The 23816-nt window shown below is 46.5% G+C and overlaps 1 protein-coding gene and 1 non-coding gene across 3 annotated transcripts in view; both read right to left on the bottom strand.

The window, feature by feature from the left end:
• Positions 1-23816, bottom strand: part of farp1 (FERM, ARH/RhoGEF and pleckstrin domain protein 1) — a 247461-nt gene that overhangs the window by 39338 nt on the left and 184307 nt on the right. For both annotated transcript variants that reach the window (XM_033023060.1, XM_033023061.1), the window contains exons 15-18: positions 21921-22010; positions 12756-12889; positions 5846-5927; positions 2980-3217 (exon numbers count right to left, since the gene is read on the bottom strand). In XM_033023060.1, the coding sequence (XP_032878951.1) occupies positions 2980-3217; positions 5846-5927; positions 12756-12889; positions 21921-22010 (544 nt within the window). The remainder of the gene's footprint in view (positions 1-2979; positions 3218-5845; positions 5928-12755; positions 12890-21920; positions 22011-23816) is intronic.
• LOC116974773 lies at positions 21702-21809 on the bottom strand. Its single transcript, XR_004412433.1, has one exon. It is a non-coding gene; the product is annotated as a U6 spliceosomal RNA (small nuclear RNA).

The following is a 23816-nucleotide window of genomic DNA, read 5'->3' as shown; positions in this document are numbered from 1 at the left end:
TTGCCCCTTAGGTTCCAATTAAATCTCATCCCTCTCACCTGAAACATATGTCCACTGGTTCTTGATTTCCCTACCCTGGGTAAAAGACTCTGTGCATTCATCCTGTCAATTCCCTTCATGATTTTATACACCTCTATAAGATCACCCCCCACCCCAGTCTCCTGCGCTCCATGGAATAAAGTCCTAGATTGATCGAACCTCTCCCGGGAGCTCAGACCTTCGAGTCCTGACAACATCCTTGTAAATCTTCCCCGCATGCTTTCCAGCTTAACAACATCCTTCCCCCAGCAGGGTGACCAAATCTGAACACAATACTCCATATGTGGCCTCTTCATCACTGTTTAAAATGTTTTCTTCACACTTTTAATGGGGTTTTTTCTGCCACGAGGTCCCAGGACCTGCTCTACGGTGCAAAGAAACAATATGTTTGATCCCAGTCTAAAGGCCGTGAACCTTGACCTTCTCCACTTCTGGCAGCTGAGGTTCATGGGTTTCAGTTGTTGGCAGATGGGGACGAGGTCAAAGCCCCCATATGACCTCAACGACCCCGTCTGGAAATACCTTTTGAAGATTCATTTACAGCATGTGGGCTTTGCTGGCAAGGCCAATATTTACGATGTCGAAACAAGGAACTGCAGACGATAGTTTGCGAGGAGAAAAAAAGACACAAAGTGCTGGAGTAACATCAATGGTTCTGACAGCATCAGTGGAGGACTTGGACATGTGACTTTGGGTTGGAACCCTTTTTCAGACTCAACGTTTCAGACTGGTCCTGACCTGAAACGTTGCCTATCTATTGTGTTAAAGAAGGAACTGCAGATGCTGGAAAATCGAAGGTACACAAAAATGCTGGAGAAACTCAGCGGGTGCAGCAGCATCTATGGAGCGAAGGAGATAGGCAACGTTTCGGGACCTACGTTGCCTATCTATGTTCTTCAGAGATGCTGCCTGGCACGCTGAGATTCTCCAGCAATTTGTATCTTTTTTTTTCTTCTATTATTTACTAACTACATCAGTCTGGCCAACACAGTCCAGTCCAATCTAGCCCATGCTAAGAGTGGGTCGAAGAGGAATCAGACTAAAGACCAGTTGTCCACTTTATTCTATGCTTGTGAAACATAGACAGTGCCCAGCAGACGTGTATGATTCCACATGACCTATCTGCACAGAACACCTCACTTCATATGGCAAGCCAAGAGTTGAAACATAGAAACATAGAAAATAGGTGCAGGAGTAGGCCATTCGACTCTTCGAGCCAGCACCGCCATTCATTGTGATCATGGCAGATCATCCAACTCAGTATCCCATCCCTGCCTTCTCTCCATGCCCCCTGATCCCTTTAGCCACAAGGGCCACATCTAACTCCCTCTTAAATATAGCCAATGAACTGGCCTCAACTACCTTCTGTGGCAGAGAATTCCACAGATTCACCACTCTCTGTGTAAAAAATGATTTTCTCATCTCGGTCCTAAAAGACTTTCCTCTTATCCTTAAACTGTGACCCCTAGTTCTGGACTTCCCCAACATCGGGAATAATCTTCCTGCATCTAGCCTGTCCAACCCCTTAAGAATTTTGTAAGTTTCTATAAGATCCCCCCTCAATCTTCTGAATTCTAGCGAGTACAAGCCGAGTCTATCCAGTCTTTCTTCATATGAAAGTCCTGCCATCCCAGGAATCAGTCTGGTGAACCTTCTCTGTACTCCCTCTATGGCAAGAATGTCTTTCCTCAGATTGGGAGACCAAAACTGTACGCAATACTCCAGGTGTGGTCTCACCAAGACCCTGTACAACTGCAGTAGAACCTCCCTGCTCTTATACTCAAATGAGACACGCAGATTCTCCCCCAGACAAACATTGTTGAAACATTCCACAACATTGTTGAAAGAATCACAGATCAGGTAGCCACGACATGTCAGGAGAATAAAATGAAACCACTGGAGGACCTCAGCAGGTCAGAGTTGTAGCTTCTGCAGGGAAATAGACCGATCTTTCTCCCAACCCAAAATGTCATCTGTTCATTTCCCTCCCCAGACGCTGTCTGACCCACTGAGTTTCTCCAGCAGTTTTTGGAGAAATCTTGAGTTTAAAAAAAAAATCAAGATTCCAGTATCTTCGGTTTCTTGTCATTTCATGTCAGAAGAATACCAACGCAACCACTTTAAGGAGATCTGATTAAGGGCAAATTGTCATGCGGTAGAAGACAAAGAGATTCTTAGAATATCCCTGAGGAGTTTCAACACCGACACACATCACTGGGAACAACAAGCATTGGATCGTTTTGTTAAGGCTACCCACAGAATAAGTGGCGCTGAGTCATATGAGGAAGCTGGAATGGAGGAAACAAAGAGGAAAAGAGAATCCTGAAAATCAAGAATCACTGATGCCACTGCAGCCCCACATCCCCGCCACCTGGGTGGAAGGAACCTTCCAGCCCAGGTTGGACTAATCAGCAACTTACGTACACATTGCAACACTAGACTTAGGAAGAAGTGATGAACGGCAACAGTAACGGCGAACTCTGCCTATTGCAGGGCAACTCAACCCATTCCAGACCAGTCAAGTCCAGGTTGAAACAAAACCAGTCCAATCAAATCATGGCCAACCCAACCCATCTCAGTATGGTCAAAATCATCCCAGTTTAACCCAATCCATCCCAGTCCAATCCAATTCATCCCAATCCATCCTAGCCCAACCCATTCCAATCCAATCCAATTATTCCCAGCCCAACCCATCTCAATCCAATCTACGGTAATTAATCTCAGTTTATCCTAGTCCAACCCAATCCAACCTAATTCATCCCAGTCCATCCCTCTCCAACCCGGTCCAATCTACCCCTGCCTGGCCAGGTCTATCCAGCTAGCCCTGGTCCAGGTGCGAGCTTTGCTGAGTTGAGCCTGTCCCAGGTCAGCCACCCTGAGCCCTGCCTGAGGCTCCCTGTTTATGCTAAAGCCCGTGGGCCTCGCTGCCGGTTGCCTCACCCCGTGAGTCTCTGAAGTCGACGTGACTGGGCGGGTAATGCTTGCACAGCCGCTCCAGGATCTGCTTGTAGTGCATCAACCGGTGCAGCGGCCGCAGCAGGAACACATTCAGGGGCAGGTAGCAGACCTTCTGCTGCTCAAATTCCCGGCACGTCACCTCCAGCTTCCGGGAATTCCGGATGGCCTTCTCCAGTTCCACCAGGATCTCGCTGTGCTTCTGTAAGTGGACGGTGAGTTGCTGCAAAAGAGAACAGGAGCGGGGCCTGAGCAACGGAGGACCAGGGGAACAGCATGAAACCACGTCATCCGGATCATCGTTCTGTCCTCGAACCTCAGCGACCACGGGCGATGGACTTCCCTCCCGGCACGGCCCAGTCAGGCAGCCTTAGATAACCTTGAGTGCCCCATCACCCTGCATGCTCTTTGTTTGTAAATGAGTGTGTTGCATGTACACTGTTTGGTGAACTTTTGTAACTTTGTCAGTGCCAGATACCCGGGGTGAGGTCTGCTCTACCAGCTGCCCACGGGCGCCCTGGGGGATTTCCGGGACTGCTGGGCACCGCGGGGGGTGGAATGTATCCTCAGTAAGGATGGGGTAATAGTAACAGGAGTAGTTGTAGTAACAGTAATAGTAACAAAGCTGGGCGCCAGTGTGAACTGTGAGGAGGATGCTATGAGAATGCAGGGTGACTTGGACAGGTTGGGGGAGTGGGCAGATGCATGGCAGATGAAGTTTAATGCGGATAAATGTGAGGTTATCCACTTTGGTAGCAAAAACAGGAAGGCAGATTACTATGTAAATGGCATCAAGTTGGGAAAAGGGGAAGTAACACGGGATCTGGGGGTCCTTGTACATCAGTCTATGAAAGTAAGCATGCAGGTACAGCAGGCAATGAAGAAAGTGAATGGCATGTTGGCCTTTATAACAAGAGGAATCGAATATAGGAGCAACAAGGTCCTTCTGCAGTTGTACAGAACCCTAGTGAAACCACACCTGGAGTATTGTGTGCAGTTTTGGTCCCCTGATTTAAGGAAGGACATTCTTGCTATTGAGGGAGTGCAGCGTAGGTTTACAAGGTTAATTCCCGGGATGGCGGGACTGTCATATGCTGAAAGAATGGAGCAGTTGGGCTTGTACACTCTGGAGTTTAGAAGGATGAGAGGATATCTCATTGAAACATATAAGATTGTTAAGGGCTTGGACATGCTAGAGGCAGGAAACATGTTCCTGATGTTGGGGAAGTCCAGAACAAGGGGCCACAGTTTAAGAAAAAGGAGTAAGCCATTTAGAACAGAGACGAGGAAACACTTTTTCTCACAGAGAAACATAGAAATTAGGTGCAGGAGTAGGCCATTCGGCCCTTCGAGCCTGCACCGCCATTCAATATGATCATGGCTGATCATCCAACTCAGTATCCCGTACCTGCCTTCTCTCCATACCCTCTGATCCCCTTAGCCACAAGGGCCACATCTAACTCCCTCTTAAATATAGCCAATGAACTGGCCTCGACTACCCTCTGTGGCAGAGAGTTCCAGAGATTCACCACTCTCTGTGTGAAAAAGGTTCTTCTCATCTCGGTTTTAAAGGATTTCCCCCTTATCCTTAAGCTGTGACCCCTTGTCCTGGACTTCCCCAACATCGGGAGCAATCTTCCAGAGAGTGGTGAGTCTGTGGAATTCTCTGCCTCAGAGGGTGGTGGAGGCAGGTTCTTTGGATGCTTTCAAGAGAGAGCTAGTTAGGGCTGTTAAAAATAGCGGAGTCAGGGAATATGGGGAGAAGGCAGGAACGAGGTACTGATTGGGGATGATCAGCCATGATCACATTGAAAGACAGTGCTGGCTTGAAGGGCCAAATGGCCTACTCCTGCACCTATTGTCTATTGAGACATCCACGAACTCCTACGGACCCGCTATGGACATTCTCCGAGTTTGAATCAGGGGGAAACTCGGGAGAACTCTTGAATTGCCTCGTACAGTGGGACAGGCCCTTTACTTGTAGCAGCACAACAGAAATATAAACACAGTTATCTGTAAGATTGACACAAAATGTTGGAGTAACTCAGCGTGAAGAGGCAGCATCTCTGGAGAAGAGGAATGGGTGCCGTTTTTCAGTCTGAAGAAGGGCTCTTAAAAATAGCGGAGTCAGGGGATATGGGGAGAAGGCAGGAACGGAGTACTGATTGGGGATGATCAGCCATGATCACATTGAATGGCGGTGCTGGCTCGATGGGCCTAATGGCCTACTCCTGCACCTATTGTCTATTGTCTATTGAGTGTGGGAGGAAGCCGGATTACCCAGGGGAAAACCCACGTGGTCTACAGGAAAAACGTACAAGCTACGTACAGACAGAACCTGTGGTCAGGATCAAACCTGGGTCTCTGGTGCTGTAAGGCAGCAACTCTCACCGCTGTGCACCTGTGCTGCCCTGGGGTTGCATTCCCTTGAGGTGACAGCCAAAGCTTTAAACATTGAACTGTACAGAAACCTGCCCTTCAGCCCATCGAGTCAGCACGGTTCATATAGAATCCCAGTGTACATTTTATTCTCCCCATTCTCCTCTACTCCCCCCAGGTCCGACACTCGCCTACACTCTAGCAGCAATTAAATCACTAACCCACACAATTTTGGGACGTTTAAGGAAACTGAAACACCTGGGGAAATGCACATGGTCAAAGAGGGAACGTGCCAACTCCTCACAGACAGCATCTGGGGACAGAACTGCATCGTTGCCACATCCTGCGGCAGGACGCGAACCCACTACCTCTGCCTCAGAAGCCAATGAGGGACTTACTGAGTCAGAGATGATTTTGGAATCAATGTAGAACCAAACATGGCACAGCGTCTGGTGATCATGCAGACACATACCTTCATAGAATGCAGGTTCTTCAACATCACATCTCCAATTCTTTGGTAATCTCCTTTAACATGGGCATTGGACCTTCCTTCCCTGTCAATGCATGGAGGAATAAAAGAACATGACGTAAGTTAAAAAGTAAAAGGAAAGACTCAGCCTTCCTTGCCACTTCCCATCTTGGCACTTCAATGAAAGATATTTTATCTCCATCTTCTTCCAGCTTTGTTGAGAGCTGTGGAAACAAGGAACTGCAGATGCTGCTTCACAAAAAAGAGACACAAAGTGCTGGAGTAACTCAGTGGGCCAGGCAACATCCCCGGAGAACATGGATAGGTTGGGACCCATCTGTTGCGAGCTCATTGACCTTAAACACCAACTGTCAGTCTCTCTTTCTATTTCTCTCTCTCACTCTCTCTGTCTGCCTCTCCCACCTTCCCCCCTTCTCTCTCTCTCTCTCTCTCTGCCTGCCTCCCTCCCTCCTTCATTCCCTCTCTCTCTTTCTCTCCACAGATGCTGCCCAAACTGCTGAGTGTTTGCAGCAATTTCCGATCCTGTTCCCAGTGCCGCTGCTTGTTTGCTTCTCTGTGACAATAATTCAGCGGCCAGCCTATCAAACCTTGCATCCAGCATCCCACTGACTGAATGTGTCTTTGGAGACTAAAGGGCCTGTCCCACTTTCACGACCTCTGCCGGGTATTTTTGAGTCTGAGCTATATTTCTGATCTTTTCTCCACAACTTCACTGACATCATCTGTTCCACTTCCATAGAAACTAGGTGCAGGAGTAGGCCATTCGGCCTGTCGAGCCAGCAATGCCATTTAATATGATCATGGCTGATCGTGTGATCATGTCCATCCCTGCCTCAGCTGATCAGCCACCAAAGCTCGCATCTGTGTTGTTGGTAACTCCGTACGTGTTAATCCCAACAACTCCTGCCCTTTGAAAATTCAGGATCATCTAACCTCTGTCCCGTGGTCTATTCATCTAGGCTCGCTAACCTGCTCTCACTCAGTTGTGCCGGCTCCTAGTTAACTAACCTCCAGAGAGAGTTATTATCCTTGTTAATGAGTCCCTCCAGGTTTCCAACACTCCCTCCATGTGTGCACTACTCAGGCCTTTAAAGATCTTGTTCATCCTCCAATTCTGCCCCTTCGATCTCTTGCAATGTTAATTATTCCACCATTAGCAGCCTCAGCTTCCGTTGGTCACCCAAAATTCTCTGCCTCAACCTCAACATTCAATGAAGACCCTCCTTAAGTTTACCTCTTTGGCCAAGTACTTGGTCATTGTTTAGTTTAGTTTAGTTCAGAGATACAGCACGGAAACAGGCCCTTCGGCCCACTCAGTCCACACCGACCAGCGATCCCCGCACATTAACACTACCCTAAACACACTAGGGACACATTTACATTTACAACAAGCCAATTAACCTGCAAACCTGTACGTCTTTGGAATGTGGAAACTGCAGATCTGGGTGAAAATCTGTTACTTTACACGTATCCACAATTTTTATCTTGTCTATTTTTATAGTTTCTAATCTTTATACTTGCTTTTAAGATCTATACACACTGTGTGTGCTCGCAGAAATCTGTGTTGTATGACTGCTTATCAGTACATTGTCCTGGTTGTATGTTGAGCCACGTCAAAGAAGATTTTCTGTTACGACAGACAATAAAGTTTTCTGAATCTGAATCTGAATCTGAATCTGAAAAGCCATGTAGGTCACGCGGAGAACGTACGAACTCCGTACAGACAAAGCACACTAGACAGGATCGAACCCGGGTCTCCGGCGCTGTAAGACAGTAGCTCTACCGCTACGCCAACGTGCCACCCTGTAGACAGATCCAATCCCACTCCAAGGTCCCACTGGTGCAGTTTATGGCTCTGTGTCAATGTTTGATCACATTCCTGCAAGGCACACATCTTTCTATTCCTGCGTTAAAGGGCTATATTAACACAGCGGTTGCTTGGGAGTATAAGAAATATCAGGAAAAAATATTACAAAGGAAATAATACTTCTCTTTAAAAAGGGGTTTCCTTGTTTCAATGCAAGGGAGCATGAATATTTACAAACATTTTGCCTTCTATGCAAATGTCAAATGTTTTGGTTTGCAGATTATGCTTAAAGCAACTCGGAGTAAAATTCATTCCAACACCTTCCTGTTGTTGATGCAAGATGATTATGGGCTGCAGCCTAGCGGCTAAAAATAGCTGTCCAATTAAAGTTGCATGATGAATATTTGCAAATCGTTTCCAAACCACTGGGGATCATTGAGAATACACTACAAAATTAATAAGCTTCCAAGTGCCGTGCTGTGGGGACCTCCCTGCTGGACATCTGGTGTGTAGGAAGGAACTGCAGATGCTAGTTTAAACCGAAGATAAGACACAAAATGCTGGAATAACTCAGGCAGCATTTCTGGATAGAAGGAATGGGTTGATGTTTCGGGTCGAGACCCTTCCTCAGACTCAGTCTGAAGGAGGGTTTTGACTTTGAAATATCAGCCATTCTTTCTATCAGGAGGTGCTGCCCGTCCCGCTGAGTTACCCCAGCATTTTATGTCAATATACAACATCTGGAATGTGTTGACTGGACAAGTCTGGAATGAGAGTTACTGCTAATACCCAACTGGATCCAAATGCAATACTAAATCCAGGAATATTTTCACACTCTTTTCACGAGACGTTTGATGGAGCTGGGCTCATGATCAGGGATTTCCTGCTCACAGGAACGAGCTGTTCTTCCGCAAAGAGTCATTTAAAAAGAGTGTTGAAGGGTAGGTTGGGAAGACACCCAAGGCGCCCATCACTCTACTTTTGTGTAGTATGTAGACCCTTGGTATATATACCAGTACTCAAGAGTGTTTTATTGCCATATGACCCAAAAGAGAAAAATGAAATTATTAAGGGCCTGTCCCACTGTACGAGGTAATTCAAGAGTTCTCCTGAGTTTTCCCCTGATTCGAACTCAGAGAATGTCCGTAGCGGGTCCGTAGGAGTTCGTGGATGTCTCATAGCGGCTCGTACGAGGAAAAAGTAACCATTTTTTTCATCACGGGTATATTTTTACTCGTGGAGATTTTCCACAGTGTTGAAAAAACGTCACGAGTTTACCGGATTTCCCGAGTACCTACCGTTATTGGTACGATTGCTACGAGATAAGGTCCCACATTTGAGCATTTGATAAGGTCCCACATAGGAGATTAGTGGGCAAAATTAGGGCACATGGTATTGGGGGTAGAGTGTTGACATGGATAGAGAAGTGGTCGGCAGACAGAAAACAAAGAGTAGGGATTAACGGGTCCCTTTCAGAATGGCATGCCAGTGACTAGTGGGGTACCGCAAGGCTCGGTGCTGGGACCGCAGCTATTTACAATATACATCAATAATTTGGATGAAGGGAATCAAAGTAACATTAGCAAATTTGCAAATTACACAAAGCCGGGCGGTAGTGTGAACTGTGAGGAGGATGCTATGAGAACGCAGGGTGACTTGGACAGGCTGGGGGAGTGGGCAGATGAAGTGTAATGCGGATAAATGTGAGGTTATCCACTTTGGTAGCAAAAACAGGAAGGCAGATTACTATCTAAATGGCGTCAAGTTGGGAAAAAGGGAAGTACAACGGGATCTGGGGATCCTTGTACATCAGTCTATGAAAGTAAGCATGCAGGTACAGCAGACAGTGAAGAAAGCAAATGGCATGTTGGCCTTTATAACAAGAGGAATCGAATATAGGAGCAAAGAAGTCCTTCTGCAGTTGTACAGAGCCCTAGTGAGACCACACCTGGAGTATTGTGTGCAGCTTTGGACCCCTAATTTGAGGAAGGACATTCTTGCTATTGAGGGAGTGCAGCGTAGGTTTACAAGGTTAATTCCCGGGATGGCGGGACTGTCATATGCTGAAAGAATGGAGCAGTTGGGCTTGTACACTCTGGAGTTTAGAAGGATGAGAGGACATCTCATTGAAACATATAAGATTGTTAAGGGCTTGGACACGCTAGAGGCAGGAAACATGTTCCCGACGTTGGGGAAGTCCAGAACAAGGGGCCACAGTTTAAGAAAAAGGAGTAAGCCATTTAGAACAGAGACGAGGAAACACTTTTTCTCACAGAGAGTGTTGAGTCTGTGGAATTCTCTGACTCAGAGGGCGGTGGAGGCAGGTTCTTTGGATGCTTTCAAGAGAGAGCTAGTTAGGGCTGTTAAAAATAGCGGAGTCAGGGAATATGGGGAGAAGGCAGGAACGAGGTACTGATTGGGGATGATCAGCCATGATCACATTGAAAGGCAGTGCTGGCTTGAAGGGCCAAATGGCCTACTCCTGCACCTATTGTCTATTGTCTATTGAGACATCCACGAACTCCTACGGACCCGCTATGGACATTCTCCGAGTTTGAATCAGGGGGAAACTCGGGAGAACTCTTGAATTGCCTCGTACAGTGGGACAGGCCCTTTACTTGTAGCAGCACAACAGAAATATAAACACATTATCTGTAAGATTGACACAAAATGTTGGAGTAACTCAGCGTGAAGAGGCAGCATCTCTGGAGAAGAGGAATGGGTGCCGTTTTTCAGTCTGAAGAAGGGTCTCGACCCGAAACATCACCCATTCCTTCTCTCCAGAGATACTGCCTGTCCCACTGAGTTACTCCGGCATTTTGCGTCTACTTTCGGTTTAAACCACCATCTGCAGTTCCTTCCTCCACAGTAAATACCATAATATACAACAACAAAAAATCAGTACATAAAAACAACCAGCACATCGATGCAATCATACAGAAAGCCCATCAATTTCTCCTTAGAAGTTTGAGGAGATTCGCTCTTGAATTTCTTCATGTGTACGGTAGAGGGCGTATTAGGAGGGTTAGGAGGGAGACATAGATCAGCCATAATTGAATTGCAGAGTAGACTTGATGGGCCGAATGGCCTAATTCTGATCCTATCACTTATCACACAGAGAGTGGTGAATCTCTGGAATTCTCTGCCACAGAAGGTAGTTGAGGCCAGTTCATTGGCTATATTTAACAGGGAGTTAGATTTGGCCCTTGTGGCTAAGGGGATCAGGGGGTATGGAGAGAAGGCAGGTACGGGATACTGAGTTGGATGATCAGCCATGATCATATTGAATGGCGGTGCAGGCTCGAAGGACCGAATGGCCTACTCCTGCACCTATTTTCTATGTTTCTATGACCTTATAACCATATATTAATTGGTTGCACCTCGCAACCGAGTTGCCTGGTTAAGCAACTCGAACGCCCAGGATTGAAGAAGACTGTAAAAAGTGGTGAACACTGCCCAGTCCATCATGGATACTGACCACCCCCATCATCGAAAGGATCAACAGTAGTTGCTGCCTCAAAAAGGCAGCCAGCATCATCAGAGATCCACACCACCCTGGCCACGCTCTCATTTCACTCCTGCCATTTGGAAGAAGGTACATGTGCCTGAAAACTGTAATGTCCAGGTTCAGGAGCATCTTCTTCCCTACAACTATCAGGCTATGAAACACTACAACCTTCAAATAAGCTCAGAACTATATGGACTTGGGGGGCATTTGTACTCCGTTTAAATGTCTGTTGTGGTGCTGCAAGTAAGAATTTAATTGTTCCGTTTCAGGACATATGACAATTAAATACTCTTGATGCTTGACTTAATAGTGTAAAGACAAATCAATAAAAAACAATGGCCCTGATGTCTATGCAGTTCGGAGCTTAGTTGGAGGATGTTGTGTTTAATACCCGTTGGTTGTTGGGAAGCATCTATTCCTGAACTTGGACGTTAGTTTTCAGGCTTCTTCCTGATGGCAGGAGTGAAATGAGAGCTTGGCCAGTGTGGTGTGGGTCCCGGATGATGCTGGCTGCCTTTTTGACTCCTGTAACTTATGTCTTACTGTTTTACTGTAAGTTATGTCTTAAACAGTTTTAAGCCCCAGAATATGCCAGCCAGCTGCACTGTGCTACATTCACCAGCACTCATTTGAAAAACCCGTACAGACACCATTGACCGCTGGTCACTCGGACAATGGTCTGGGCTGAATACCCTCATGGTCCTGTGGGTCAAGGAGATGGTGGGTTCTGGAGAAATGGGTATACATAGCATGGAAACAGGCCTTTGGCCCTAACATGAAATTAGAATTCTGGACTAGACCTGTATGCCTGCATTTGGCACATACCCCTTTGCAACCCTTCTTATCCACATATCTGTCCACATGCCTTTGGAAAGTCCTAATTGTATTCTCCCAATTTTGTTAGCCCTTGCTGTCTCCTCCCCTTCCCCAGCCCTCGGGCTGTCTCTTCCCATCCTTCAGCCCTCGGGCTCCTCCTCCTCCTTTTTCCTTTCTTCTCCCCGCCACCCCCCATTAGTCTGAAGAAGGGTTTCAGCCCGAAACGTTGCCTATTTCCTTCGCTCCATAGATGCTGCTGCGCCCGCTGAGTATCTCCAGCATTTTTGTGTACCCTAATTGTATCCGTTGCAGATATGGACCACCTTCTGATTGAACACATTGCCCCTGAGGTCCCTTCATCTGAACATTTCACAGTGGTTTCTGAAGAAAGATCATTGACGAGAAACATTAATTCTCTCTCCACAGAAGCTGCCCGACCTGATGAGTAACTGCAGCATTTCTTGTTCTTATTTCAATTTCCAGCACATGTATTACTTTATGTCACATTTACTCACACTGTTTAATCCCACAATTTGCATTTATTCACATTGTTCAATTTCAGGCTTCTGTTCTCATTGATTTTAGTGTGAGGAGTGTCTGAATTTCACACGGGTAGCAAATCTTAGAAGCAAATGCTCTGAGTAACCTGTGGTTTCCAGCAGGCGGGGTTAACGGAGAGGGGATAGGAAGTGTTTTATGACTGAGGCTTGGAGAGTTAGCAACGATCGTGTGAAAGGGCACAGCCCAGCATTAGACCTTACCACAGAGCAAGCCTTTGTTCAACTTCCCTCAGAAAGCCAGTGTGAAACTTGTAGAGGGGGTCAAAGTTCGAGAACATTAAGTTCTTCAACTGTTCAGGCATGGCGTCGTCTCTGGCCAGAGCGCTCTGGAAAGACTAGGAGAGAGATAAAGAAGTCAATATTAGACTGTGGAGTATATGGTGTTTACAGAGTACTATGCTTAAATATCTGTTGTACTGCTGGAAGTAAGAATGTCATTGTTCCGTTTCATTGTTCATTGTACATATGGCAATAAAACACTCTTTAAGTGTAACTGGCATACACTGGGCGTTTGCATACCAACGCTCTACGCACTACACAAAAGTAGGGTGATGGTCACCTTGGGTGTGAAGAATGTTATTGTTCCATTTCGGGACAAATGATAATAAAACGCTCTTGACACTTGACATTGAGTGTAGAAAATACACAGAGGAGAATTTCACTGTCACACATCAGACTTGCAGTTAAATCCAAAGTACTTTGATTCTCTCTTTTTCCTTTCATTTCTGAAGTTGAATACATTGCATTAAAATCCATTACTTCACCTGAAAACAAGGAGGGAGAGGGAAGGCGTGACCTCGAGTGGTGGGAGTCGGAGTTAAGGCTGCAAGTATTCCTTCCAGAACATTCAGCTCAGCTCACGTATCAGATGGAGTGAAACAGGGAATCAGATGCCTTTCCTGGGTGACTGCATTGTGCACATTACTCTCCAGAGCCCTACCATTCACTGTGGAGATCCTGCCCTGGTTTGTCTTGAGAAAATGCAACTCTGCACTCTAATCTCAATTATACTCCATTTGCCATGCCTCGCCCCACTGACCTAGATAATCAAGATCCGCTGAAATTGTTAATAACTTTCTTCACCATCTACAATGCTACCTATTTTATTGTCACCGAAAAACTCACTAACCAACTGCCTTGTGTTTTGGTCAGTTTTGGCACAGTTTTAGTCTCCCAATCTGAGGAAAGACATTCTTGCCATATAGGGAGTACAGAAAAGGTTCACCAGACTGATTCCTGGGATGTCAGGACTTTCATATGAAGAAAGACTGGATAGACTCGGCTTGTACTCGCTAGAAATTAGAAGATTGAGGGGGGATCTTATAGGAACTTACAAAATTCTTAAGGGGTTGGACAGGCTAGATGCAGGAAGATTGTTCCCGATGTTGGGGAAGTCCAGAACAAGGGGTCACAGTTTAAGGATAAGGGGGGAGTCTTTTAGGACCGAGGTGAGAAAAACATTTTTCACACAGAGAGTGGTGAATCTCTGGAATTCTCTGCCACAGAAGGTAGTTGAGGCCAGTTCACTGGCTATATTTAAGAGGGAGTTAGATGTGGCCCTTGTGGCTAAAGGGATCAGGGGGTATGGAGAGAAGGCAGGTACAGGATACTGAGTTGGATGATCAGCCATGATCATATTGAATGGCGGTGCAGGCTCGAAGGGCCGAATTACCTACTCTTGCACCTATTTTCTATGTTCCTATGTTTCTATGTTTTCTCATTCATATTACTGCTTCTAATTACTATCTTGGCTCCATCACCCTGCTTTGGTTCCATTACCCTCAATCTCTCAAATTATCAAACGCTATTCAAATCAAGTCATGACATTCAGACCTTGCATACGTTTTTGGGTGGGGAGATTTCCAGTGTATGATGATATCCAAACTTCAGATTTCTTGATTCCTGATGTCAGATATCCTGATTCTAAAGCACCAGTTTGTTCTGTTTAGTTTAGTTTAGAGATACAACACGGAAACAGGCCCTTCGGCCCACCGAGTCCATGCCGATGAGTGATCCCCGCACACTAACATTCTCCTACACACTGAGGACAATTAACCATTTTACTAAGCCAATTAGCCTACAAACCTGTACTTCTTTAGAGTGTGGGGGGGAAAAAAACAGAGATCTCGGAGAAAACCCACACAGGTCGCGGTGAGAACGTACAAACTCCATACAGACAGCACACACAGTCAGGATCAAACCCAGATCTCCGGGTCTCTGGAGCTGTAAGGCAGCAACTCTGCCGTTGTGTCACTATGCTGCCTGAGTTCCCACCAGAGTTTCTCTATCATACTCACTAAACCTTTAATTTTCTCGAAAAACCTCAGCTTAAATACATCTAGACTTCCACACTCAGAGGAATCTTGGGACATATTGACATGAAAAAAAAAAGTTAATGTTTAGATTAGTTCAGAGCTACAGCATGGAAACAGGCCCTTCGTCCCAACGAGTCCAGGCTGACAAGCCTATACACTAGCACCATTTGTACGTTCTCCCACCATCTTATACACTAGGGACAATTTACAATTTACAGAAGCCAATTAACCTACAAACCGTACGTCTTTGGAGTGTGGGAGGAAACTGGAGTACCCGGAGAAAACCCATGTGGTCTCAGGGAGAACGTACAAACTCTGTACAGACAGCACCCGGAGTCAGGATCAAATCCAGGTTGTATAGTTCTCACATTGCAAGCTATTTGAATATTTTCTACCTTTCGTGTTCAAAACATTTCAAGAGTCAATAAGCGTTTAATTGTCATATGTACTGACAATGGAACAATGACATTGTTACATCTGTAAACATAGTATTCATAGATAACATAATGAACACAAAAAATACTATAAATTAAAAACCCCAATATTAGTGCAAAAAGCTCGAAGTCCTTCGTGTAACCAAGGCCGTTCATGATTCATTGTTTAGTTCAAAACATTTCTCTCCACACCACAAATGTTACCATGGATACAGGAGCCAGCAACTTCCCATCAATGCTCCTCACTGGAATCTCCCCTGTTCGCTCTGTTCCTGCCTTCACACAGGGTCAGGGACAATCTCTGCCCTGATGTAACGAAGTGAAGAGACTTCCCATGGGTGAAAGAAGTTTATCCCTGCTCCGTTATTATTTGGAAATTTGCAAAATACGAAATCTATGAATTTATTGAAAAAGAAAAAACAACGGAGCATTTCTATAGCACCCCTCTCACGACAACCGAAAGCGTAGTATCCGGAATGAGACTTGAACCCTGGACCCTCTGACTCAGAGGGGAGAGCGCTGCCCACTGGCACAACCAGTGTTGGGAACCATGCAAGATTGGCACTGCAGTCTCTTGCTGTATGCATGTAGAAAGCTGCACTTTATGCACTAGAGTGGAACTAATTAAACTCTGCTATTTATTTCTATCTTGCAGGATCCCGATATATCTGGACCAAATTAAACAGATAATGGAAAGATTCTAAATTAGACACTGAATTGGGGGCATAAAAGCCGCTGTGATGTGGGCTCCTGTCACCATGTAACAAGATGAGATTTATTGTGTAGTTTCTGCAAAGAACATCTGCAATGAAACGAGGAATCAAATCAAACCTGACTATTTTATTTAATTTCCTGTCTTGTACTAATTTGGAATCGGACCAATTTGTGCATGTCTTCAAGTTCAACAGAAGGAACAAAAGGCAAACTAAATGTGTTGGGTAAAAATGAACAACATTTTGCTCTAGTATTAAAGATTTCTCTCTAACTTGTACAATGAGTACAAAATGAGGACTAAACCAATACCCATGCACTTGGTGACCAAGACTGATTCCCAGTGAAGTAACACCATGTTTTTAAAATTGTCATCTTTGTTTTCAAATCTCTTTACCTCTATAACCCTCTCCCTTGCTAGGAGTCTTTGAGGTCTCTGCATCACTACACTTCAGATCTCTGTAGATTTAGAAACATAGAAACATAGAAAATAGGTGCAGGTGTAGGGCATTTGGCCCTTCGAGCCTGCACCGCCAGTCGATATGATCATGGCTGATCATCCAACTCAGTATCCCATCCCTGCCTTCTCTCCATACCCCCTGATCCCTTTAGCCACAAGGGCCACATCTAATTCCCTCTTAAATATAGCCAATGAACTGGCCTCAACTACCTTCTGTGGCAGAGAATTCCACAGATTCACCACTCTCTGTGTAAAAAATGATTTTCTCATCTCGGTCCTAAAAGACTTCCCTCTTATCCTTAAACTGTGACCCCTAGTTCTGGACTTCCCCAACATCGGGAACAATCTTCCTGCATCTAGCCTGTCCAACCCCTTAAGAATTTTGCAAGTTTCTATAACATCCCCCCTCAATCTTCTAAATTCTAGCGAGTACAAGCCGAGTCTATCCAGTCTTTCTTCATATGAAAGTCCTGACATCCCAGGAATCAGTCTGGTGAACCTTCTCTGCACTCCCTCTATGGCAAGAATGTCTTTCCTCAGATTAGGAGACCAAAACTGTACGCAATACTCCAGGTGTGGTCTCACCAAGACCCTGTACAACTGCAGTAGAACCTTCCTGCTCTTATACTCAAATCCTTTTGCTATGAATGCTAACATACCATTCACTTTCTTCACTGCCTGCTGCACCTGCATGCCTACTTTCAATGACTGGTGTACCATGACACCCAGTTCTCGTTGCATCTCCCCTTTTCCTAATCGGCCACCATTCAGATAATAGTCTACTTTCCTGTTTTTGCCACCAAAGTGGATAACCTCACATTTATCCACATATTTCCTCATATTATCCTCATATTTAGTTGTTCCTCACTGCTGGTCTGACGGTAAGCTCTGAAATTTCCACCTTAACCCTCACTGCTTCTTTCTCCTACTATAAGACGCTTCTTTGCTCAGTCTTCGGTCAGCTGCCCTAATGGTTTTTTGAGGGTTTGGTGTCAGTTCTTTTTGTTGGATAATGACCCATGGATTATTGCGCCAGGTCTGGTCACAGCCAGCCCAATGCCAGGACAAGTCGGGTGTGGGGCATTTCTATACTTTGCTGTAACAGCACTTACATTGGAACCAGCAGCACTCCGATCATGCTGTCAGTCGCAGTGCAGGTCTCGCATGTGTTGTGAATGCACCACGCCAGACATCCAGGTCAACTCTTGACCGCCAGTGCTGTGTGCGAGCGTGCGTGTGTGTGTGTGCACGCACACAATCTCCTTGTGACTGCGTGGCTTTCCTCTGGGTGCTCTGTCTTCCTCCTGCATCCCGACAGTGTGCAGGTTGATGGGTTAATTGGCTTCTGTAAACTGCTGCTAGTGTGTGGACTGAGTAGTGGGATCTGGTGGAAATTGATGGTATTGTGAGGAGAATAAAATGGGATCTCAATGTAAATGTGCGTTTGATGGTTGGCATGGACTCAAAGGGCTGAAGGGCCTGTTTCTGCGTTGTATGACTCTTTGTCCCAGGGACCCAGTGAATCCATCATGGAGAAAAGGTTCCAACTCGGGCTAAATCTCTGCATGTTTCATCCTATGGCTCCCTACAGCTTCACCAGTCAACCACTCTTACTACCTCCTGTCCCATAAACGCGAGGGACCATCGGGATTATATTGCATACTTTTGTAACTTTGTTGACGCCCTATACATGGCCACCATTTGCATACTTGGGCATTGTATGCAAAACGAAGACTTTCACTGTACCAAGTACACGTGACAATAAAGCATCAAACATTAGCTGCCATGATTGTGCAAAACATGTTGATCTACTCAGTCACTCAAATCACATTTCGCAGAACTCAGCTCTCGAACTAGCAAGGATATTCTTGTTATGGAATGAATTGCTGGCCAGTGGTTACAACAAATGATAGAACATAGGACAGTACAGAACAGGAACAACTATGATGCTGATCTAAACTCATTCCATCTGCTCCCACGTTTCTCTCATTACCCTGCCTCTTCATGTGTCTAATAATGACTTTTCAGTGTTCTATCTCATCTGCTTCTACCATTTCCCTTGACAATGAGTTCCAGTCACTTAAGGGCCTGTCCCACGAGCATGCGACTGCATGCGGCGAGCGCGACCAAACCGGAAGCGGGGGCCGCGCGGAGGTCGAGTGATCCCCGTACAGGGCCGGTCCCAACAGCATGCGACCGCATGCGGCGAGTGCGACCAAACCGGAAGCGGGGGCCGTGCGGAGGTCGAGTGATCCCGTACGAGTTGACATGAAGTTCGAGCGAAATCCGCGGGAAGTTCACGCTAGGCGTATGCCGTCAAGACGCTGCGTACGGCGTCGAAACGCTGCGTACGCCCGTCGAGGTGGTGCGTACGGCGTAGAGGCGGCTGCAGGCCGGCAGGCCGTTGCCGCGTGGAATTTTTGAACAGTGTCAGTTTTTCGGAGCCCCGTGCGATGTCGGGACCAGCTCCGCACAACTCCATACGGCTCCGGCGATCGAAGTGAGACCGGCCCCGCGAGGCCGTACGGCTCAAGCGGCCACGTCGCATGCTCGTGGGACAAGCCTTTTAGCTTATAGTTAATTTATTGTCACGTGTACCGATGTACAGTGAAAAGTTTTTTTGTTGGGTGCTAACCAGTCAGCGGAAAGACTATACATGATTACAATCGAGCCGTCCAAAGTGATAAAGGGAATAATTTTTAGTGAAAGATAAAGTCCAGTAAAGTCCAATTAAAGATAGACCGACAGTCAGGTAGATAGTAGCTCAGGACCGCTCTCTAAGTTGTTGGTAGGATGGTTCAGTTGTCTGATAACAGCTGGAAAGAAACTGTACCTGAATGTGGAGGTGTGCAATTTTACACCTCTTGCTTGATGGGAGAGGGGAGAAGAGGGAGTGGCCAGGGTGAGACTCGTCCATGATTATACTGGTGGTCTTAAACGGAGTCAACGGAAAGGAGGTTGGTTTGTGTGATGGTCTGGGCTGCATCCTCAATTCTCTGCAATTTGTTGCAGTTTTGGATGGGATCTACCTACCATATTTCCCGGCAATAAAGACGTCATTTTTTACCCAAAAATAAGGCAGGAATATATACCTGCGTCTTGGAGGCCGAAGGTTAGGTTGTTAGCTGAGAAAGATAGACTTGGCTATCCCTCAGTGCAGCAACATCAAGAATGATGTTGCTGTACTGAGGGGTAGCCAGGTCTATCCCTCATTGCTGGCAGGAGCGTTGAGAAGGAGGGGGTCGGGGATCATGCCAGCAACTCACTCACTTACTGTTGCCGCGGCGCTCAGTGCGCGGAGCCACTGCATTAGGGCTGGGGAGGGAAGTAGCTCGGGTGGCTGCGAGCATCCGCCGGGACCGGACTGCGAAACCGGCCGCCACCTCAGCGCCTTCTGCTGACCAGCCCGCCAGCCAGCCACGGTGTCATTTGGCACAGGTGCAACCAATGGAGGTGGTGGTTGGTGGGTAGCTACTGGGCGGAGGGCTGGCTGCTCCGTCCCGGGCTCGCTCTCTCTCTCTCTCTCTCTCTCTACTAGCCCCGGGGAAGGCGACTTGGGCGCTACAGCCAGTCACGGGGCAGGCGACCTGGGAATTGCAGCTAGTCCCGGGGATGCGAGGGATCTGGGAACTGCAGCCAGTCCCAGGGCACGCAGGCGACGTTGCCGACCCCTGGACTAAACCAAACCTTTGATCCTGTCCCGTGTAAAAAAACATACCTCCATGAATCTCCATTAAATTTTCCCCATCTGACCTTAAAGCTATACCCCTCTAGACTCTCACATTTCCACCATGGGAAAAAGTTTCTGACTATCTACACTGTCTATGCCTCTCATAATTGTATGTATTTCTATCAGGTTTCCACTCAGCCTCTCACTTCAGAGAAAATAATTCAAATTTGTCCGAGCTCGCCATAGCAAATACTTTCCAATCCAAGTTATATCCTGGTGGACCTCTTCTGCAGCCTCTCCAAAGCCTCCACATCTTTCTGGTAAATGCAGTGACCAGAATTGCGCACAATACTTCAATTGCAGCCTAACCAATGTTCTATAAAGCTGCATCATGGCTTGTCAATTTAATAAAGGCGAGCATGTTCAATGCTTTCTTTACTACCTTATCTACGTGCATTACCACTTTCAGGGAGCTATGGACTTGCACTCCAAGATCCGTCTGTACATGAATGCTGGTAATGGTCCTGACATTTACTGCATATTTTCCTCTTGAATTGACCGATGTTGACCAACATGCAGAAAACACAGTTAGGCAAGCACAGTTTGACTTTTCTGTAGCCTTGGCCTCCCCTAACTTTATACATTTATTCCACTTCACCGTAACTAATTCTGGGGACCAGACACCATGCAAATACACGTGCAGTACACACAATGGCAAGAAATACATACAAGAAAAGGGACGGAGATGCAGAAACCCAGAGAAATATAGGGAAAGGCACACATTGACACAAAGAAAGGAAAACAGACAAACTCGCACAGACAGTCACCCACAAGGGAAAACAGAAGGGCAGGCGCAAGGGCAAGTGTAAAGGGCCTGTCCCATGAGCAAGCGACTGCATGCGGCAAGCGCGACCGAAGCGGGGGCCGCGCTGAGGTCGAGTGATCCCCATACAGGGCCGGTCCCACCAGCATGCAACTGCATGCGGCGAGCGCGACCAAACCAGAAGCGGGAGCCGCGCGGAGGTTGATTGAGTGACGTGAATTTCGAGCGAAGTCCGCAGGAAGTTCACACGTGACGTACGCCGTCAAGACGCTGTGTATGCCTGTCGAGATGGTGCATACGGCCTTAATGCGGCTGCGGGCCGGCAGGCCATTGTCAAGCGGAATTTTTGAACACTGTCAGTTTTCCGGAGCCCCACGCATTGTCGGGACCAGCTCCGCACAACTCCATACGGCTCCGGCGATCAAAGTGGGACCGGCCCGGCGAGGCCGTACGGCTCAAGCGACCATGTTAGGTCGCGCTTGCTGCATGCAGTCGCATGCTCGTGGGACAGGCCCTTTAGTGTGAAAATACAAGTGCACAGCCACAATGACATAGAAACATAGAAACATAGAAATTAGGTGCAGGAGTAGGCCATTCGGCCCTTCGAGCCTGCACCGCCATTCAATATGATCATGGCTGATCATCCAACTCAGTATCCCGTACCTGCCTTCTCTCCATACCCCCTGATCCCCCTAGCCACAAGGGCCACATCTAACTCCCTCTTAAATATAGCTAAAAATATGGAACGCTTCACGAATTTTGCGTGTCATCCTTGCGCAGGGGCCATGCTAATCTTCTCTGTATCGTTCCAATTTTGGTATATGTGCTGCCGAAGCGAGCACAAATGACGTCTGCGTAACTCCCAGCTGGAGAGAACCCAGCACACACAGTGTTAACAGTGAGTGTCAGGAACTGAATATACAATGACATACCCAACACTGGTTAACACATACCGTTGTAATGACCTCAAGATCCTTTAGGTAGGTTCGTTCCGTGGTGGACACTTCTTTGGCAATAAAATAAGCTTTGTCTGCTGGGAACCGCTGGAAAATACAGAGCAAAAACTTCCATTAGTTTGGACTTTGTCCCGTGGTTTTATTCGTACAATTTCACATAAGGTTTCACGAGCACATGTAAACCAGCCCAGCACTGGGGATGGGGAACTGCCACCTCAATGTCAGCACAATTGATGGGCACCCACCTCCCCTGGAACTGAAGCTTGGCCAAAAAAATGGAAGCCCGTTTCAAGTGGATCAATGGATCGATGTCGGAGACCTTCTTTGGAGAGCTCGCAACTTTGGGTCAAAATGACAGCTGTGCAATCTTTCGCCCCACCTGACACCTCCAATAAAGCTGCACTTTGTCCTCACTGCCTTGGAATATCAACTTTCTGTCCTGGCACTGAAACCCACACAAACCCTGACCCAGCGAAGAGAATGGGACCCAGTAATTTGTGGCTGAAGTTACCATCATTAAAGCTGTCATAGAAACATAGAAATTAGGTGCAGGAGTAGGCCATTTGGCCCTTCGAGCCTGCACCGCCATTCAATATGATCATGGCTGATCATCCAACTCAGTATCCCGTACCTGCCTTCTCTCCATACCCCCTGATCCCCTTAGCTACAAGGGCCACATCTAACTCCCTCTTCAATATAGCCAATTAACTGGCCTCAACTACCTTCTGTGGCAGAGAATTCCAGAGATTCACCACTTTCTGTGTGAAAAATGTTTTTCTCATCTCGGTCCTAAAAGATTTCCCCTTTATCCTTAAACTGTGACCCCTTGTTCTGGACTTCCCCAACATCGGGAACAATCTTCCTGCATCTAGCCTGTCCAACCCCTTAAGAATTTTGTAAGTTTCTATCAGACCCCCCCTCAATCTTCTAAATTCTAGCGGGTACAAGCCAAGTCTAATCAGTCTTTCTTCATATGAAAGTCCTGACATCCCAGGAATCAGTCTGGTGAACCTTCTCTGTACTCCCTCTATGGCAAGAATGTCTTTCCTCAGATTAGGGAAAGAATGTCTTTCCTCAGATTAGGAATGTCTTTCCTCAGATGAGGAAATCTGTCAATTTCTACAGTCCCTTATCAACTGAAAATTAACAGGATCCACGTCCATTATAACTCACTGCCCCAGTTGGTCAAAGAAAAGCATTAAGCTTAGCTAACCAGGAATTTTATTCTGATTGGTAAAATATCTCATTCTCATTTAAGAGCTGGGTCCTTTTCTCTCACCTCATCGTCTCAGTTTTTTCCCCCAGAGTATTTTAGTTGTACAACACAGGCCTTTTGGCCCAACTCATCCTTGCTGACTGTGATGCAAATTTATGCTAATCCCATTTAACTGAATTAGGCCTGTATCCCATGTCTTTTCTAATCCACATACCTATAAAAATACCTTCCAAAAGCTTTTTTTTTTCTGGAAAAACCTGCCCCATCAAATTTCTCCTCTCTCTCTAGTTTCTGTGCCCTCTAGTTTCATACTCTCCCATCCTAGGAAATACTGAGACTCTCTACTGTGCCGATGTCCCCCATAACTCCGTAAACCTCTGTAAGGTCAAGCCTCAGCCTCTTATGTTCCAGTGGAAACGTTTTAGAGATGCAGCGTGGAAACACGTCCTTCGGTTCACCGAGTCCATTCCGACCTTCGATCACCCGTATACTAATTCTATGTTATCTCTGTTTTGCATCCTATGCACGAGGGGTAATTTACAGAAGCCAATTAACCTACAAACCTACCTGTCTTTGGAACGTAGGAGGATACTAGAGCACACAGAGAACATACAAACCCCACAGACTGCACCCGTAGTCAGGATTGTACTCAGGTGTCTGACGCTGTGAGGCAGCAA

This window comes from Amblyraja radiata, chromosome 6 (assembly GCF_010909765.2).
Source record: "Amblyraja radiata isolate CabotCenter1 chromosome 6, sAmbRad1.1.pri, whole genome shotgun sequence".
Taxonomy (NCBI): Eukaryota; Metazoa; Chordata; class Chondrichthyes; order Rajiformes; family Rajidae; genus Amblyraja; species Amblyraja radiata.
The sequence above is the reverse complement of the archived record's forward strand: the minus strand, read 5'-3'. Positions and strand labels throughout refer to the sequence as shown.